This window comes from Nothobranchius furzeri, chromosome 3 (genome assembly GCF_043380555.1).
Source record: "Nothobranchius furzeri strain GRZ-AD chromosome 3, NfurGRZ-RIMD1, whole genome shotgun sequence".
Lineage (NCBI taxonomy): Eukaryota > Metazoa > Chordata > Actinopteri > Cyprinodontiformes > Nothobranchiidae > Nothobranchius > Nothobranchius furzeri.
The window spans coordinates 64,227,234-64,247,417 of NC_091743.1; the positions used below are offsets into that span (position 1 = coordinate 64,227,234).

Here is a 20,184-nt window from a genome sequence, read left to right on the forward strand (position 1 = left end):
CCATTTACAAAACAATTGTTTGAAGTAAATTTACATTCACTGCAGCTCTGCCCAAAAGCATCAACTAATCGTTCTAAAATGATTTACAAAAAAAATACATATTTTCAGAAAAGGCACTTGAGCCTTTTTTTCCCCCGGCAATGAATTGTGAGTACTACCCGTCACTCCTCCTTAAACCGTCACCTTATCGTGGTGGAGGAGTTTGAGTGCCCTAATGATCCTAGGGGCGATGTTGTCTGGGGCACTTTGTGCCCCTGGTAGGGTCTCCCATGACAAATTGGTCTTAGGTGAAGGGTGAGACAAAGAACGGTTCACAGGATCTTTCATGGATGTAAATTCAAAGAGTCGGAGTACCCGGCCCGTAGGGTTACCGGGGTCCCACCCTGGAGCCAGGCCTGGGGTTGGGGCCCGTGAGCGAGTGCCTGGTGGCCAGGCTTTTATTCATGGGGGCTGGCCGGGCCCAGCCCGAACCGGATACGTGGGCTCATCCAACTGTGGACCCACCACCCGCAGGAGGAACATGAAGGGTCCGGTGCAATGTGGACTGGGTGGCAGACCAAGGCGGGAGCCTTGGCGGTCCGATCTCCGGACAAGAAAACAGGTTTTTGGGACATGGAATGTCACCTCACTGGTGGGGAAGGAGCAGGAGCTTGTGGCAGAGGTTGAGCAGTACCGGCTAGATATAGTCGGACTCACCTCGACACATAGCATTGGCTCTGGAACCCAAGTCCTTGAGAGGGTTTGGACACTCTCCTTTGCTGGAGTTGCTCCAGGTGAGAGGCGGAGGACTGGGGTTGGCTTTTTGTTAGCCCAAGACTCTCTGCCTGTGTGTTGGGGTTTACCCCGGGGGACGAGAGGGTAGCTTCCCTGCGCCTTCGGGTCCGGGAACGGGTCCTGACTGTTGTTTGTGCTTATGGGCCAAATATCAGTTCAGAGTACCCACCCTTTTTGGAGCCCCTGGGACGAGTGCTTGATAGTGCTCCATCAAGGGACTCCATTGTCCTGCTGGGGGACTTCAATGCTCACGTGGGCAATGAAAGCTTGACCAGGAAGGGTGTGATTGGGAGGAACGGCCCGCCTGATCTGAACTCAAGTGGTGTTTCGTTATTGGACTTCTGTGCAAGCCGCAGTTTGGCCATAACGAACACCATGTTCGAACATAAGGATGCCCATCGGTACACTTGGTACCAGGGCAACCTAGGTCGCGGTCGATGATAGACTTTGTAGTCGTATCATCTGATCTGCGGCTGTATGTTTTGGACACCCGAGTGAAGAGAGGAGCGGAGCTGTCAACTGATCACCACCTGGTGGTGAGTTGGATCAGATGGCAGGGGAAGATGCCGCGTAGATTTGGCAGACCCAAACGCATAGTGAGGGTCTGCTGGGAACACCTGGCAGAATAACCTGTTAACACAGTCTTCAACTCCCACCTCCGGCAGAGCTTTGACCGCGTCCCGAGAGCAGTGGGGGACATTTACTCCAAGTGGGCCTTGTTCCACTCTGCAATTGTTGAGGCAGCTGTTGCTAGCTGTGGTCGCAAGGTGGCCGGTGCCAGTCGTGGTGGCAACCCCCGTACCCGCTGGTGGACACCAGAGCTTCAGGGAGCCGTCAGGCTGAAGGAGGAGGCCTACAGGTCGTGGCTGGTCTGTGGGTATCCGGAGGCAGCAGACAAGTACTGGATAGCCAAGCGGGGTGCAGCAGTGGCAGTTGCCGAGGCAAAATCTCGGGCATGGGAGGAGTTTGGTGAGGCCATGGAGAAAGACTATCGATTGGCTCCAAAGAGGTTCTGGCAAACTGTCCGCCGCCTCAGGAGAGGAAGGCAGCAACTCGCTCACACTGTTTACAGTGGGGATGGGGAGCTGCTGACGTCAACTGGGGCTATAGTCGGACGGTGGAAGGAATACTTTGAGGAGCTCCTCAATCCCACCTATGCACATTCCGAGGAGGAACCAGAGCCGGGAGACCTGGGGATGGACTGTCCAATCTCGGGGGCAGAAGTTGCTGAGGTAGTCAAACAACTACACAGCGGCGGAGTCCCGGGGGCGGAAGAGGTTCGTCCTGGGTATCTCAAGGCTATGGATGTTGTAGGGCTGTCGTGGTTGACACGTCTCTGCAACATTGCGTGGTCATCGGGGACAGTTCCTGTGGAGTGGCAGACCGGGGTGGTGGTCCCCATCTTTAAGAAGGGTGACCTGAGGGTGTGTTCCAACTATAGGGGGATCACACTCCTCAGCCTCCCTGGAAAGGTCTACTCCAAGGTACTGGAGAGGAAGGTCCGATCGATAGTTGAATCTCAGATTGAGGAGGAGCAATGTGGTTTTCGTCCTGGCCGTGGAACTGTGGACCAGCTCTATACCCTTGCAAGGGTGATGGAGGGGTCATGGGAGTTTGCCTAACCAATCCACTGTGTTTTGTGGATTTGGAGAAGGCTTATGACCGTGTCCCCAGGGGCACCCTGTGGGGGACGCTCCAGGAGTATGAGGTGGGTGGATTTCTGTTAAGGGCCATTCAGTCCCTTTACCAGAGGAGCGTGAGTTTGGTCCGCATAGCCGGTAGTAAGTCGGACCAGTTCCCAGTGAGGGTTGGACTCCGCCAGGGCTGCCCTTTGTCACGAGTTCTTTTCATTACCTTTATGGACAGAATTTCTAGGCGCAGCCGTGGTGTGGAGTGTGTAGAGTTTGGTGGCAGGAGAATCTCATCTCTGCTTTTTGCGGATGATGTGGTCCCCCTATCTTCATCCAGCTCTGACCTTCAGTTCTTGCTGGGTAGGCTCGCGGCCGAGTGTGAAGCAGCTGGGATGAGGATCAGCACCTCCAAATCTGAGACCATGGTTCTCGTCCGGAAAAGGGTGGCTTGCCAACTCCGGGTCGGGGGAGAGGTCCTACCTCAAGTGGAGGAGTTTAAGTATCTCGGGGTCTTGTTCACGAGTGAGGGTAGGAGGAATCGGGAGATCGACAGGCGGATTGGTTCAGCATCTGCAGTGATGTGGACGCTGAGCCGATCTGTCGTGGTGAAGAGGGAGCTGAGCCAGAAAGCCAGGCTCTCAATTTACCGATCGATCTACGTCCTAATCCTCACATATGGTCATGAGCTTTGGGTAATGACCGAAAGAACGAGATTGCGGATTCAAGAGGCCGAAATGAGTTTCCTCCGTAGGGTGGCCGGGCTCAGCCTTAGAGATAGGGTGAGGAGCTTGAGCATTCGGGAGGGACTCGGAGTAGAACCGCTGCTCCTCTGGATCGAAAGGAGCCAGTTGAAGTGGTTTGGGCATCTGGTCAGGATGCCTCCTGAACGCCTCCCCGGGGAGGTGTTTCGGGCATGTCCTGCCGGCAGGAGGCCCCCAGGTCGACCCAGGACACGTTGGAGAGGTTACATCTCCAATCTGGTCTGGGAATGCCTTGGGGTCCTGCCGGAGGAGCTGGTGGAGAAGGCCGGGGAGAGGACGGTCTGGAGCTCCCTATTGGGATGCTGCCCCCGCGACCCGGACCCGGATAAGCGGAGGAAGACGACGACGGCCCTTCTTCTAAGTCTGCATCGATGCAGACTGCAGATCAAGGGTGCAAAAGGGTGCGTGATCAACTTCTGAACTTAAGAATCGGGTGCAATGTGGTAGTGCAAGTATTGGGATTGGGCCCATGAGTGGCAGCAGACAGCAGGATTTGGGGTTTTATTTCCTAATATTTGAATATCTCACCTCTGATTGACTAACAGCAAAGCAACTCTACCACTGATTCAGTTTGCTTTGAAACGTTAATGTTTTATATCCTCAAATACAAACTGGAGGAGTTCTGCATGTGGTTGAGTTTCTAATGCTAACAGGTAGCTTATGCTTGCCGAGATGTTCAATGCTGTTTCCTGGACGCTAAAACAACAACAGCCTTCCCCGTCGTGAGCCAAAATGGGTGAGTCCAAGTTACCAGCTGACGTAGAGCTATCAGGCTTTTCAAATCCTACAGTTTCACCATCTGTTTTCTATCACAAGCAAATGCAAGACAAAAGTGTAGGAGACTATTTTCATGTTCAGCCAGTATGAAAAACTCATGACTAATTTTAATCAGAAATAATAATTAAACTGGTTTTAAAGTGATCCACACCTTTAAATGAAAGAATAATCAAATGTGTTATAGAAGCCATATCGGCTGAGACAAATCTTTCACGTGTGGTACCAAATGCTGCTTTGCAGCTCCTACGTCAAGGAAATGAAATGACTCATAACTCATGATTAAACCGTCATTTAAAAAAAATCATTGATACATTTGCCAACTACACACTCCTCAGTATGTTATTTCATTGTAAAACTATTCTCAGGTTCTCCAGGACTCAAAGTAATTCCTCAGGACTGATTTAAACTCAGATGGATTATTTTTTACAAGTAGTCATGGCTCAAATGTGAAATAAACTACATTTTAAAAATGTTTTATTGCAAGTTTTACATCAGATTAAGAAAAGATGGACCTTTAGATGTTAGTGAATATTTTGTTAATTTTAAAATTTTGATTGCCTTTGATATAAACTTTTTCTATTTTATTAAAATTGTTTATGTTTTCCCTTTTATTCTGTTGTATTGTGAAGCACTGCTACTTTCTGTAAAACGTTTTTATTTTTTGGTAATGAACTGTGAATTGGAATGTTTATTATGTGAAGTGCCTTGAGACGACTCTTGTCGTGATTTGGCGCTATATAAATAAATTTGAATTGAATTGAATTTAATAGTCAAATCATCAAAAACAATTTTTACTGTTTTCATATTCTAACAAAATTTTTAATACATTTTAAAGATTAAAAAATTAGAAAAGAAATAAAGGTAATTTTCTTTTCCAGTAATGAATAATAAACTTTTTTCATGAAAATTTTTTATTAAATATTTGCTCATTCGTGAAATTCTTTAGAACAAAACTATTTTGTCTAGGAAAAACATTTAAAAAAAATGCATGTTTAATATTTTTAAATTAATGTTTTCAGGTGGCAGGATTTTATTTATTTTATTTACAAACTAAAAAATAAACAATTACGCTCCTGCTCGGTAGGTGGCGGTGTGCGTGTTTTTCAACCAGAGAAGAAGAATCACGGAAGCACATGGCGTCAACATTACTGTGACTGAACATATTTCTTAACTTTTGTTTGAATTGATTGATTTGAGCCTTTTTGCGTTTGTTTTTAAAGTAGTTGAAGAACTCGGGTTGCTGCAGTCATGGTTCGAGCTACAAGGTGGGTTTAGTTAAAGCGATTACTGGTTAATTTACCTCCTAGCCTTTAATAACTGGATGAAAGTAATATTTTGTACGTTCTTGCTATGTTTGTCTTCAAATTCCATTTTTGGTTCTTTTTTAAACACAAATAAAGGTTTCCTTTAGATTTGAACCCAGGTTTTCTTTGGAAAAACTTTATATGTGTTTTAAAAAGAACCAAAAATGGAATTTGGATGAAAGTAAATACAAAACAAAAACAACGTCAAATAAAAGGCTGCAAATGCACCCGATGGTGACTTTTTTTCTTTACAGGAGGAAACAAACCCGAAGGCCTCAGACGAAGCAACAATATGACGACGATGACCCTGAAGCCTACAGAAAAATGCCTGTTCCTGATAAGGTAACTAATAAATATAGAATTATTTCATCTACTTAAAGAGCAAGTCACCCCCAAATAAACTTTTTTTTGCTGATAAACTAAATAAACGAGTGTCTAATCGTGCTGCAGACACGTGTCGTCAATAATTTGGCACTTCAGTGCATCTTAGTTAAAATTTAAATATTCTGCCTAAAACTGGCAGTGTTGTGCCGTTGTCAGGTAAAAACTCTGCACTGTATTTTAATTTAAATCTGCCACCGCTATTGGCTAAGAAGTATGCTATGATGTAAACTGGTACATTATGATGTCACAATGCTGTCGTGAGCCTGAGTGTGTGTGTATTTGTTAGCGGCTCCGCCCTCTCGGTCTGCCAGGCAACAGCATGTGTTGCATTTTTCAAACATGAAGCAGGAGTGGAGTTAGACTCTGGTAGGGGTTGACTTGCTCTTTAAAATGGTTCTTAATTTTGAATGAAAAGACAAACCATTGATCTAAAAAAGAATAATGGACCAAAACGTTTTGTTTATTCAATTACGCTTTTTATGAAAGGAATAACAGTGCAAATGTGAAGTTTTCCTCCCAGTTCTGCACTTAAAATGCTTTTTCCAGGTATGATTATTCTCCAGATCAAGTTTTCAGTGTCTTCTCTCTTTTACAGAAGTCTTTAGAGTTCATAAAAGACAAAATCGATGAGTTTCACGATGAGAAAATAGCTGTAAGTTCTCCTATTTTAATCCTTGAGAACAATGTGGTTGTTTTGTGTATTGAATATTTTCTTCTGTGGTGTCACAGAAACTTCTCGCCCGTGGCGTTCAAATGGAGAGTGACGAAGAGGAGCTGGATGATGAGGTATTTTGGTTTCTGTTTATTTAGGGTTAAAATTAAAATGTTTTTAGAAGAAACAGAAGTTTTGTCTAAATTTCCCAGGAGGAGGTGATGGCTCTTGATGATTCAGAAACAGAAGAAGAGGAGGAGGAAAACAAGGATGATGGGACAGATATGGAGAGTGACCTGGAGGAAAAAAAGGAAGAAGGCGAGTCCACGGTTGTTTTTAAGCTTGCTTTAATCACTGATATTATTTAATTTTGTCTTGTCATCCTCAGATCTTCCCAATGAGATGGCGTGGGGCACCAGAAAGAAAATGTTCTACGACTCTGATTACGTTGCTACCAGTACGCATCTTTTACCTCTGTTCGTTGGGTTTGCTTTAATCCCACGCAGGACTGATATTTACACACCCAACCTTTTATTCCTGCCATCACAGAAGGGAAACCACGGGAAGAGTTGGAGGTGGAGGAGCAGGAGGAAGAAGAAGAGGCGATAAGTATCCAGAAACGTTTGGCAGCGACTCTGAGCGAGGAAGATTATGATTTGAGCTTTTTTCAGGTATTTTTTTATTTAATTTGTTTTGTTTGCTTACAGTAAAGTATAACATAATAACTGATTCTTTTCAATCTGGTCACCTTTTGAAGGAGTTTGCTGCGAAGGACAAGGATGAAAGCAAGCCGGTGGAAAAGCAGGAGAGGATTGTGAAAGACTTAAAGCAGATGTCTCAGAAGGAGAAAATGAAGCTTTTAAAAAAGGAATCCCCAGAGCTGCTTGAACTCATTCAGGACTTCAGGGCAAAGGTCAGACAGGAACACTGACAGCGCAGCTGTACAAGTCATGAACTTTTAGACGGTGACATGTTGTTTTGTGTGACTTGTGCAGCTCACTGAACTGAAGGATGAGCTGAAACCCCTCCTGCAGATGGTCAGAGATGGACAGATCCCACCAGGGAAGGTGAGAGGAGGAAGCTCTTAAATGATCATTTTACAGCAAGTTTTATTCGTGGAAAATCACCAACGAGAAGATTATTGTGTGTCTGCGCCAAACAGCGAGCAGCAAGTTGGTAAAAACGAGCAGCTCGTGGTTAACATTTTTTATGAGCTCCTGTTCAACTGGGATCGTTCCTCTGAGGTGTTTACGCTCTACTGGAATCACGGGTTCGTCTCAGAGAGCTGTCTCATCTGGTCTGAGTGGACAGGAGTGCGATCTGTCCACAGATGAGACGGGGTGGGCATGATGTGGATTTTTAATCTGGGGAATAAGCTGACTGAAGCCTGTTAAGTTTGATTTAACAGATTTGGGTAATAGTGTTCTGATAGTGATGTGCAGCACCGACCAACGTTGGTCATTTTTAACATATCGTAAGCTGGGCGTATATTAACAACTGATGTTTGTGTATCTGTTTCAGGAAGGTGTAGGTCGAGTGGTATTTGTCTGGTCAGGTGACATCAATCATCTCAACAGCAATAATAGTATTTGATACCAGTGCACCCCTACTCCTCAGGTTACAGGAGGTGTTTTTGGGACGATGTTTTTGTGTAAAAGTGATAAATAGTTACTAGAGTTAAAGAAACATTGTTTTAAAGGCCCAGCTTTAGTCATCAGACTGATACAGATGTGTAAAATACGATAAACAGCCGATAAGTGTTGATGCAGAAATGTCGTGCATCTGATTTCACCTGCTGTAAATGGCTGAACAGAGTCAGTTGGGAGAAATGGAGGTTGTATTCTACAGGACTCATGAGGTAAAACGGTTTCTTAGGGCCTCATGAGACTTCACCGGCTACAAAATGTAGCAGATCCGGAGCACCCAGGTCAAATCTGGCTGGAACTCACTGTGTCGTATCAGACAACCTCAGTGTAAAATAAAATCCATATTCTTTAATGACAGAAATGTTTTAAGGTGGCAGCAATATGGCTGTGTTTGTCCTGCTGAACATAAACGATTTCTCCACATAGAGGCCCTCCAGGAAAGTAACAACAGGTCAGATAGTAATTTGTTACTTTTAAACAGACAGAAACACACTTCAGAATGGCTGAAAGTTCCGTGTGTGAGCTCGGTGGTGTGTGCTATGAGGTCACTTCCTGGTGTGAAACAAAAAAGCTTTTCTCTTTTCCCAGGGTGCTGAATATCTCAAAACAAAGCAGCAGCTCTATCTCAAGTAAGTCGTGTAACTAAATTTAGATCGCGCGTCCCTGTCATGGTGATGGTTGATTGTCTCCTGCTGCAGTTACTGCACCAACATCAGCTTCTACCTGGTGCTGAAAGCGAAACGAATCCCTGCACACAACCACCCTGTGATCGAACGACTGCTCACGTACAGAAACGTAAGACGTTTTTATTAGATGTCAACCGGAATTAAAACTCAGAATTTAAAAACTGTTTTATTGATGGCTTGATGTGTGCCTGCAGCTCATCAATGAACTCGGTGCGGTAGATGCTCGGTTAGCTCCGGAGTTTCGTAAACTGTTGGCAGGTGATGAGAAAGATCAAACCGCTGTTAAGCCGGCCGAGGGAAAGAAGACCAACAGCTCCAGTAAAAAGGAAAATGTGAGTTTTACCAGAGTGTTAACGAACGATCCTGAACGACATCAGGCTGAAGCTGTAATTATTTTAAACGTAAATGACATCGTGCTCTCAATGGTGCAGGATTCTGGAGAAACTCTGCCTGAAGCCGAGGACTCCGACTCAGACCTGGACGAGGAAGCTGCTTTACGTTTCTACAAAGAAGTGGAGGAGCAAGTGAAACTAAAGAGGAAGAGCAAAAACCCAGAAGCAGAGGAGTACGTTTGATTAAAGCTTTTAGCTGTGATTAAATGAAACACGGATCTAACACGGTTGCTATCTGCTGTAGGCTGGAAGTGTCGGCTGAGGAGACGGATCCAGATAGCAAGAGAGGAATCACGTATCAGGTGTGGAGTGGCAGCGATGTTGTACCGGTCTGTCGTGGTGAAGGGAGAGCTTTATTTTAAACATAGTGACGACACCAGCTGAGGGAGATTTTTCTGCTTCTGGAAACCAAAACCCCACAAAAAAAAACAAACTCAGACTTCCTTTAGAATCGTCATTTTTCACTGGTTTTCAGGAGAGTTCAGTGGACGATGCTAACATTTCTGACACTTCCACAGATGGCCAAGAACAAGGGTCTGACACCAAAGAGGAAGAAAATAGACCGTAATCCAAGAGTCAAGCACCGAGAAAAGTTCAGACGGGCTAAAATCCGCAGAAAGGGCCAGGTGTGTATCACACACACACACATTACAGCATCAGCCCTATTTCAGCTTTAAGCATTGAAGCTGATTTTCTTCATCAGGTCCGAGACGTTCGTCGTGAGGAGACCAGATACAGCGGGGAGGCGTCTGGTATTCGTGCTGGTGTCAAAAAGAGCGTCAAGCTTAAGTAACCAGGAAAGAGTCAACGTCACGTAGTCTCGCTTTAATATAGTCACATGGTACAGACTGAACATTAGTACTGGTGAAACGTTCGGCAAAGCAGGCATGACATGTACAATTTTTCTTTCAATATGAATAAAAAATGTAAAACTCTTATCATGTAGGCAGTTATTGTTCAGAAAACGTACAGAGACACATTTAAAGAACAGAAAATCATAATTTTTACTATAATTGTGCAAGCAGATGGAAAACTGAAGGTACACAAACTTCAGTTCCGAACACGAATGCCGGGATCCGTTAAGATGACACTTTAAGTTTCTGGCAGATGTAGGCTGACTGGATTAATAAACTTTGTGTGAGCTGAAGTCAGGTTGCTCACTATCCTCTCCTCTATCTCCACCCCCTTCTGCACCTCCTCCTCTGTGAGGCGCAGCTCAACCTGAGTCTCCGGGGTCACGACCACCACCTGACCCCGTCTGGAGTCCAGCACGTTGGCCACCACCGCCTGGTGCCGGTACGTGTCCAGAGCTCGGCAGGCCCGGTCCAGCAGGATGGACTCGTCCGTCTCCAGCTTGAAGGAAATGACGAACGCTTGAGGAGCCCAGTCCTTAACGAGAGGGGACAGGATCTTGGGGACCATGTTCAAGCTGAGCTGAAGGGAGAGAAGAGGAAGGAAGTCTGTGACGCGGTAAACTCAGAGGAGTCGAGGCTTAAATCAGGAATTAGGAGTGATCAGCTGAAGGCTGAAAAACAAAAGTACTTATTAGCATTAAACTAAATCTTTAAAGTAACGTTGCAAATAAAAACTGGCATGAATAAAAGAAGATTTAGAAACTTTATTTTTTAAGAAGCACCTTTGTTCCTTTACTTTTACCTTTTCCAATTCATGCTTTGACAAGAACTGATCAGAGGTCTCCTAGTTCATCCCAGAGTTAAACTCAAGGTCATCTGAATTATTTTCAGTCAGTGTTATTTTTCTGTAGCCTAGTGATTTGCAAAGTTTGGTCTAGGAACGCTCCACTGGAACCTCTGCAGCCCCTAACAGCATTCTGGCTGGCCAATCACAGCTCTCTAGAGGGGTTTCAAACACATAAAGAGCTGTGATTGGTCCATAATGGTGGGCCAATCACAGTGCTCTATCTGCTTAGTGAACAAATCACAGAGCTTTATCCGCTTTGTGGGCCAATCAGGGCACTCTATGCCTGGTGGGTGGGATGATGCAACAGAGTGAAACAAGAGTATGGCTGTGTTCAAGATGAGCCAGTTCTGCGCAGATTAGACCAGCGGTGACCGGCGAGCAGTGCATGCCGGTTAGATTTGTGTCCGACTTGACGCCGACTTGCTCTGACGTCATGCATACGTAGGCAACGATAAACTCGTGAGATCAAGGCGGCCGCAGATTTTGGAACAAGGCGCTGCAGTTGCTCTCCCTCGGCTGCAAAACCTAGGGGATGACGGGAAACGCCTGGCTCTCACCTGATCTAAGATCTGATTGGTTCACATTCTGATCCAAACATCCGGCGGTTGAACATGAAACGTTAGTTGGTCACATGTATTCTGTAAATCATGTTATGTTGATGATGACAACTATATAGGCCATAAAGAGAAATGTGTTTTGTGTTCTTTTGTCACGTTTCCTATGAGCACACTGAACCTGCAGCTGATAACCTTTACTTATTATTACAGTCAGGTCTCCATATAGAATATATGATATCCACAAGCACGTGAGGATGTGTTTCAGCTGCTAACAGGCCCCAGAATTAAAATAAATAATTAAACAAGTGTGAACGCTAACGCGATATCTTCAGCCATCATCACCCCCGAGCTACACATGTAGAGAAATCTGTCCGACTTAAATGCCGGCTTTCAGCTACTCCCCCCGCTGCTTCCGTCTGCTCTCGTCTGTTTTCCAGGCGAGGCGCTGCTCAACTCGAACACGGCCTATGTCACATTCATTGTCCAGTGGAATGCGGAGATCATTTGAAAGACAACGGTAGAACCCGCCCCTCAACCGAGAGCCGTCAATGGAGCGTGGCCAGACTAAATGATTCATTTATTTAGTCTGGCTTGCCAGGCTAATTTTTCAGCACATCATAGTTTTAAATTTTAATCGTGTAGAAAATTGGGATTTAACAAAAAAATGAAATGTAGCTTTTCCGAAAGTAGATTTAGCATCCATAAACAGCTCCTCTTATCTTTCTGAGCGTTACTTTTCTGTGGCCGTCTCCAAGTTAAGGTCAACCACCTCCCTTACCCATGGTGTTCCACAAGGTTCTGTGCTGGGGCCTCTGCTCTTCCTCCTCTATCTGCTTCCTCTTCAGCACATCCTGAGCTCCTTCAAAGGAATCTCCTACCATCTTTATGCAGATGACATCCAACTGTACATCTGCTTTAAGCCCCATGAGATGTCTAAGCTGCAGCTGTTACACACCTGCTTAGACTCTATCAAAACCTGGATGGCTGGGAGCTTTCTACAGCTGAATGAAGATAAGACTGAGGTCCTAATCTGTGCCCCAGTCAAGCTGGTTCCCAAAGTCAGAGACTCTTGGTCAGCTTGCTTCCCACACCAAACCTTCTGTCAGGAATCTTGGCGTGACCTTTGACCCAGCTCTCACCCTGGATTCTCATGCCAGTTTTCTTGTTCGCTCTTCCTTCTTCCATCTCAGGAACATTGCTGAGCTGAGTCCCATTCTGTCCCGCTCTGATCTTGAAACAGTTATCCACAACTTCATCTCCTCACACTTAGACTACTGTAACTCTCTTTTCACGTGTCTGAGCAGAACCTTCCTGAACCGTCTACAGGTGGTTCAGAATGCCTGTGCTCGGCTTCTGACCAAGTCCTCCAAATACACCCACATCACCCCGCTCCTCTAGCTTCACTGGCTGCCAGTCAACTTCAGGGTTCATTTCAAGATCCTGGTTCTGGTCTATAGGGCCTTACATGGACAAGCACCATCTTACATTGGTGATCTTCTTAGTCCCTACACCCCCAGCAGGTCCCTGAGGTCCAGTGATCAAAGCCTACTGGTTGTGCAGCACCAGGCTAAAGACCAAAGGTGACAGATCATTTGCTGCTGTGGCCCCCAGACTCTGGAACTCTCTCCCCCTGAGCCTGAGATCAGTGGACTCAGTGGCCTCCTTTAAGAAACAGTTGAAGACTCACTTGTTCAAGCTGGCTTTTGTATGACCTTCTTCACCACTCTCTCTTTATTCTGCTCTCCCCACCTATTCCACCTTCCTCAGGATCCACTGATTTCCCTCTTTCCTATTCACTCTCTCTTAACATTTTTTTTAATCACAATATATTTTAACCATTTTATAAGTTCTTTTTATATTTTTACATTTTTTGTTTTTGTGAAGCGCCTCGTGATTTATATCTTGAGAGGCGCTATAGAAATGATATTTTCTTCTTCTTCTCATTTAAAGCTAACTGGACAAATAACCAGCATTTGTTTATGTATATATATGAAAAATGTGAGTGATTCAACAGTATGAGTGAGGTTTTTCCTGCTTCTTGAGTAAGTGCAGGGGCTTAACTGTGTTTTTAGGGGTGTGAGTCTTACAAAAACTCACGATTCAATTCTGATTCTCAGTCTTACTAACAAAGAATCTTGATTGAGAAATGAATAGATTTTTTCCGGCACCTCTAATATTTTTACATCCAAATCTGATTTATGACAAGAAACAAAGCCAAATTTCACAAAAAGCTCCAAAAATCATGTAAACTTATTGAAAAAGAGCAAAATATCTGTCATTTATTACAGAATCTCAGTGTAGTTGATGCTTATAAAACACCAAAAACACTGTAAGATAGTATTTACTGCTCCAACACGCGTGTAAAACTTCAGATTTAAAGCTTTTGACTACCTGGAGAGGTATATGTGACCTTTGCCCTCCTAACCCGGTATTACACAACCAGACAGGTCTGTTTGCTCAGCTTGTTGGGAGGTGAGCGGAAGCTCAAACAGTCCCTCATTAACAACACTCCTAATACAATCAAAATGTAAATGTTTAACCAAAGCCTTAAAAAAATGACAGCCAAGCTGAAATAATTGTCTGTAGCTGGTAACAAAGGTCAGAAATAAACCAAAACGAGACAGCTAGAGTTTCCTTACAGATGTTTTGTGATTTTAGGACCGCATTTGTATTTCGTGTTCCTCATTATTTTCAAATCCAGCATCCAGACAGGAAGCCTCTCTGGATTAACCACGATCCTGACTTAAAGCTTCTTTCTGGAGTATTTCTCTTATCCGATGGCACCATCTAGTGGCTGACAAGCATATCACACAAAAAAAATCTGTCGCTCTGTTTTTTAAGATGGCGACTTCACGTTTATGTCTATAAATGTGCTTCTGTAGCCGAAAAAAGGAGCTAAAACACGTTTTACGAGTATTATTCTCATGTCATGTTGTGTTCTCATATATTTTAGAGATTTACTTGTCCATGAAAAGTTAAACAACTCTGTATCAGCCGAGGTATTCCTTAAATATGAAGCAAGTAAGCGGTCGTCTAACGCTATTGGTTAGTTCTGGTCGGTGCTCAGTCTCCCATTGCACGGAGCTCTGCGGGGCAGGGGGCGTGCTTAGCAAAAAAAAAAAAAGACGTATTGCTTATATCACAGTACATGATAAGATAATCACTTTTACGGATTTCTGACAGATCATATAACAATTCTGGAAGGAAAAAACTCCGGAAAGCAGCTTTATGGGGACACTTTGCAACGTTTCCTGCATGTTTTAGATTGTAAACACAACTGATTTGGTTAATTTAGTGATGAATCGCTTCCGCAGACACTAATGAAGACTAGAGACGTTTCAGCTGTTAGATAAAGGTGTTAAAAAGACAAACGCACAGCAAGGAGTTAAGTTTCACCTTTGGTTCTACTAAACAGACACTAGGGGGTGCTAAAAGGAAGACAAAACTGCCAAGTGTGCCTTTAAGTGAGCTCCAGATAACTTGTTCACTTTGAGTCATTCCAACAACATATCCAAGTATAACTAATGAATACATTTCTACATGTCTCATATTTCTGTATTTTAATGCAGCAGGCCAAACAAACAGAGGTATGTGTTTATCAGTGATGGGAATGTGTGATTAAATTAATAGGAAAATGAGCTGCAGATACGGCCGCGCTCGGGAACTAGTGATGGTTTAATTAAATGTAATTAAATGTTTTAACTAAATGTAATAATTAGCTGCTGTATATCTGAACAAAGGTTTCCTACTTTAATCTGTAAAAGACGTGTCCGCCTGAGACAAAGTAGTAGACATTCTTGTGTTTTCTTATGATGTAAACCACTGTTCCTGGTATTTCTGGTTCTTTACTCACTTGCAGAGGCCCGTTGGATGATTGGATCTTGTGTTCAGGCATCTCAGACGCTGGTATGTAGAAATCTGACACAGCTGCAGCCAAGTAAAACATGGCCTTTGATCCTAGTGGTAAACAAACATTTAAAACAGCCTCAAACTCGACTCACCCACAGCTTCAACCTGTTAATGACCCTGAATGTGTACCTATTGGGTGGAGCGCCTGCGCCGCCGCTTTGAGTAGATGAAGGTACTCTGACAAAGTGTTGAACTCGATGGGCAGAAGAAGTCCTCCTTCTTTCACCTCTTGGTACTGCTTCAGAACTTTGACAATGTTTGGAAGCATCTGCTGGTCTACCACCACGTCACTGGGGTTACCAGCTGTTCCGTCCGTGACCTTGAACTGCAGGGCATCCAGCATGTTAATGGTTAAGAACATCCGTGTGTATGGGTAGAGAGAGCGATGCCTGTGGAGGAAAATGACAGCATAGCCAGACTCTATGAAGTACTCTGCTGAGGCGGCTCCTCGTCTGCCGCTGCTGAAGTTGTCAAGGAAGCGAACTGTGCGGGACTCGAGGGGAACTTTGGTGCCTCCAGATGTGATGAGGACCACCCTGCGACCTGCTTCTGTGTGACGCATGGCAAAATCCGCCATCTTTTCTTTGACATCCTCAACATGAGAAGGAATGGCAAATTCTTCAGCTAGCTTTCCATCGATGGAGGATATTCTGCGCTCAGCCATGGCCTGATGAAAGAGGGAGAATATAGAAAGACAATTTGATAGGAGTACCAGATTTACAACAACAGATTATAACTGCAATGGTAAATCTGAAAAACAAGCTAGTTTTTAAATGCAAAGCCACAGAACTCCACCCATCACATTGGCTATTATCCCTAGGCCTGATATGGGAACACGAATTGCCACAACAAACGAGAGAGCATTATATAACAGTAACCATTTTCTATGTCAAAACATCTTTTCAAATTATGATTTTCTTTTTGAGACTCTGGTAGTTTGTCCTAAAGTTGAAGTGGTAGCAGCCGGCTGTTTCTCCTTCTTTGATATTATTGAGCGGAGAACCTCCCACACCATTGGTGTTCTATTGTGAAATGTGTGAACACATAATTAATGGAGGACCCAGGTAAATGTGAAAGTGCAGTGTTCTGCTGAGACGGACAACCTGATAGTCCAATGGTTGATTTTGGACCAAGCCGTGCCATTGGCAGAGGTTTTTAAACAAATGTGAGAAAACTACTTTAAACTTTGTTTTTATCTATGTTAGATTTTACTTTGTTAGAATGTTAAGAGGGATGAAAAAAAAAGATTTGAGCTAGCTTGTGTCACAGATTTGTCATTGTAGCTTTAACAGATAAAACCTTTGTATAATTCAAAAATGATTTGATAAGTTTTACCCAATCAGCAAAAATGAGCTCCTGCTTTTAATTCCTAACTGGGATAATGAACTAATTTCTCTTGGAGAAAATGAGATAAAAAAAATTGTAATTCTGAACTTTAACTTTGAAATAAGATTTTGAGATTTTGAAATCACTTTGATAAAAGTGTCCCTTCCAAAACACACCACAGCCCATAAAAGCAACAGTTATAACTCCTTTATGCTACTGAAATTACTATAGGGATCACATCCAAACAACAGACATTGGGTGTGCTACGCAACATTAAAATATTTATTGTAGCTAGTAAAGTACATAAAAATATGTAGAGGTAGAGGTATATCACAGTATCAGAGTAAAAGTGAAAATGTGAATTTGATCCTAGACAAACAAGATTGTTAATAAATTAAACAGCAGTGGCACTAGGAACGATCCTTGAGGAACACCTTTGGCTACACTAGTCTAGTTGACCAGAATAATTTGGTAATTGTATGCTATTAGACTCTCACTGGGCTAAGTGTAGTTATTTGAGATTTATTAGAATAGGCCAAAATCAGATTTTGGAGGTTAGAGATTTGGAATAGATCTGAAACCAGAACAGACCCTCAAAACCAGAATCGGTGCATTTCAACTTCCAGAATTTAGCTAAGACTTTGACTATTACAAGTATTTTTTTTATTCAAGTAGAAACATTATCTATGCATTTGTAATGGCTTAAAATAAACGGCTAAAATAATGTGTGTAGAAAATCTAGAAGAACATCAAAGCAAAATACTGACTAACTAAAACTAATGAAACAAATACAACAAACTTTTTATTAATGTTGATGACGTTCATTTACTATTGAAACCTTTTTAATGGGAGGTTTGACACACTGACAGATTTAAAGCCTCCTAAAACTTTATCATACACAGTAAAATCCAATGCAACACAACTTAACAATAAATCACAAATAACTGAAGCTGTCTGATCCAAAACTTGGACCCTAATAAAGTTTCCTCTCACGAATCTTCACAAAATAAGAGTTTACCTCCAGGCTTTAATTGTGCATGGCCGAGCCGTGCAGCTGGGTTCTAAACGAACACACACGACTTCAAAATGACATGAAAAATCTCTTCAACACATGACTGACGCACTTGGGAGGTAAGATTAACAAATGAACTCCTCCTTCAGCTGCAGAACAAACGATTTCTCAAACACTTTTTACCTTTTTTAAAACAACATACGCGATAGTTGCAAAACGCAGAGTAAAAAACACACACAAAATACAAGAATGTACTCACAATAAAAAGGTAAAATATCCTTTCCTGGTTTAAGGGTTGTTGACAGTCTTCCACAACAACTTGTCCACTTCCTGACTACCTCTATGGTTTCAGTGAACACACACACATCGCCATCGCCTCTAGCGACAGAGAACGGTACTGACAGATGATTCACTTGTTTACTAGAGCGGCAACCCTGGTTCCTTTGTGGTCAACTAATTCAGTAAAATTCAGATTAAAATGAAAAGAATAAAACAGCGAATCCAAACTCGATTTAAATGTGAGTTATCTGAAAGCAAATGAAGGACACAGAAATAAAGAAACACTAATAATATTGTTGATTCACCCCAAAAAAGGTGTATTTCTAAAGATAACCTACAGAAAATGTTTAGAAACTTTTTGTTTGTTTGCTTGTGTGCTTTGTGAGACTTTTGTAAATAGTTTGAAGTACATGTAGTTGTTGTCTTTATTAATCATTGGCTAGACATGATATGGTTTTAAAATCCAGAGCTTAATGTCTTCGAAACTGAACTGACAGTACTTTATTTTAAACAGTTTTTAAATTATGACTAGAAAATCTTTTCAAATATAACGATTTTTGTTTGCTGAGCTGTAAATTTGATTTATGTACGTGTAGTTTCACAAACAACCCAGGGGAGGTGTTATTGCACAATATAATCGGTACAATGAGGAAACCAAAGGTCTAAGTGGCTGCTATATTTATTTATTTATTTATTATTTTACTTTTAATTATTTTAATCACTTACTGGTTTTGTGGCATTTTGTTAGTTTATTTCTATTGTATGGCCTAAATTAACATTTATAGATGATAATATGTGGAGAGACAATAGTTTTAATGTTACAGTATGTGATGTTTTAATTTTAGTATTTATTCAACCTTTATTTACCCAATTAAAACCCACTTAAGGAAGCAAACTAATTTACTCAGTCATCATACGGGGCTCAAATAAAAGGCTATAAGTAACTAACAAAATATTAAACATATTCAAATACAAATTTGATTTATTTGGATACTTTTTTCATTTGTAAAAAACAAGTTGTTCCAGTTACATGAAATGATGTGCTTTGTGATTAAGAACATAACCATAGGTGTTGCTAATCCACTTAGTTTAGAAAACATTCATATAGATGTGAATGTACATGAGCACATTAGTGGGTGTATGCATGTGTTGAGAAAGATGCAAAATAAACGTAAGCACACACACACACGCACAGGCACAGGCATGCAAGCATTATGCTGACAAACTTACCACTTGACGACCTGTCCTTGAAGAAGAAAGGTTTAGAAACATTATTACTATTATTATTATTATTATTATTATTATTATTATTATTATTATTTACCTGCAGATCTTCTCATCGGTTATATTAAATTCTGCATCTATTAGGAAAGCAACACAAAGAAACTAGGAGCTGAAATAAGTATCATGAAATGTGAGGTCCAACTTTAGGTGTTGCATTTGTCTTATTTCAGAACACTTTATGACATTATGATAGAATGTTGACCTTCACTGTTAAATGTACAAACACAAATATGTAGATTTTTAAATTATATACAAATTTCATGGCCTCAAAAATCATAAATAATGTTTCCTGACAACTGGATCTAAACCTTTTTTATTAACTAACACTGGTGACAAAACTAAACATACTATTGTGATGGGGGAAAGGAAAAATGTGTGTATAAACCACTTTATAACTTCTTTTACAAGAGAAACAGAATGGAATAGGTTACAAGGAATTCACTATGTCTGAGGGCAATTGGCTTCAAGATATTATGGTACTTTAGACACTTAAGTGATGGCCTTGATGATTCTTTTTAACTTATTTTATGACATTAACTGTAAATCTAGATATTAAACAATTATAATTCAACCACACAAATTCTGATGATCACATAACATTTTGATCATGATATAATAAAATTAATGTTGACAAATGCTTTTTTTTAAATATCATAAAATGACATTGCATGCATTTTGGAGTTAGAAGTCTACTAGGTTTTATAATGTGGTTTATTAATGTACAAAACATAAGAAAATGATTTATTATTCTTTAATAAAGGTTTATAAAGTTATTAGTCATTATTTTGACTTTTTAAATAGTCTATTATGACCTACTATGATGCGTAGTTCCTTATTTGTTAAACTACCTCATCGGCCATTTAAAATTACATTTGCTCACAGTTATCTCTAAATACACCAGTTCTATCGACCCGTTCATTGATTGAGGCGCAGCCTTTTATGGGCGCTGTTTCCATTGCGGGTGTGAGCATTCAACCGCGCTAGTTTCTGTGGCGGCAGGCGTGGTGGGAGAGGGGGAATCTTCATGTGCGTCGTCATATGTGAAAGTAGTTCCGGGCACTTAACCTAAATGGGGGGAGAGTCCCGGATGTTGGCTCGAACTGGAGAAG

At 42.1% G+C, this 20,184-nt stretch overlaps 2 protein-coding genes across 3 annotated transcripts; one reads left to right on the forward strand and one right to left on the reverse strand.

The window, feature by feature from the left end:
* Positions 1-5,047: 5,047 nt before the first annotated feature.
* On the forward strand, positions 5,048-9,945 carry utp3 (UTP3 small subunit processome component). Its single transcript, XM_015959014.3, has 16 exons — positions 5,048-5,208; positions 5,502-5,589; positions 6,227-6,283; positions 6,361-6,417; positions 6,496-6,601; positions 6,672-6,740; positions 6,833-6,954; positions 7,041-7,196; positions 7,279-7,350; positions 8,518-8,558; positions 8,628-8,724; positions 8,810-8,947; positions 9,047-9,180; positions 9,252-9,309; positions 9,526-9,633; positions 9,711-9,945. Exons 1-16 carry the CDS (start codon positions 5,192-5,194, stop codon positions 9,798-9,800), a joined length of 1,410 nt encoding a protein of 469 aa, XP_015814500.3. The 5' UTR covers positions 5,048-5,191; the 3' UTR covers positions 9,801-9,945.
* On the reverse strand, positions 9,818-17,871 carry ppcs (phosphopantothenoylcysteine synthetase). 2 transcript variants are annotated; one of them, XM_015959015.3, is made up of 4 exons: positions 17,772-17,871; positions 15,304-15,841; positions 15,119-15,222; positions 9,818-10,441 (listed from the first exon to the last, which is right to left on the reverse strand). In XM_015959015.3, the coding sequence occupies exons 2-4, from the start codon at positions 15,836-15,838 to the stop codon at positions 10,100-10,102; spliced, it is 981 nt and encodes a 326-aa protein (XP_015814501.3). In that variant the 5' UTR covers positions 15,839-15,841; positions 17,772-17,871; the 3' UTR covers positions 9,818-10,099. The 2 variants fall into 2 exon arrangements, with proteins under 2 accessions (XP_015814501.3, XP_054586081.2); XM_054730106.2 differs by lacking the exon at positions 17,772-17,871 and adding an exon at positions 17,519-17,600.
* Between the last annotated feature and the right edge of the window lie 2,313 nt (positions 17,872-20,184).

Coding starts and splice junctions, on each gene's coding strand:
- utp3 (XM_015959014.3), top strand. Junction 7,197..7,278: donor TTCAGGACTTCAGGGCAAAG/GTCAGACAGGAA, acceptor TGACTTGTGCAG/CTCACTGAACTGAAGGATGA. Junction 8,559..8,627: donor AAGCAGCAGCTCTATCTCAA/GTAAGTCGTGTA, acceptor CTCCTGCTGCAG/TTACTGCACCAACATCAGCT.
- ppcs (XM_015959015.3), bottom strand. CDS start 15,838: ATGGCTGAGCGCAGAATATCCTCCATCGATGGAAAGCTAGCTGAAGAA. Junction 15,223..15,303: donor GCAGGCGCTCCACCCAATAG/GTACACATTCAG, acceptor GTTTACCACTAG/GATCAAAGGCCATGTTTTAC. Junction 10,442..15,118: donor CATCCAACGGGCCTCTGCAA/GTGAGTAAAGAA, acceptor CTCTCCCTTCAG/CTCAGCTTGAACATGGTCCC.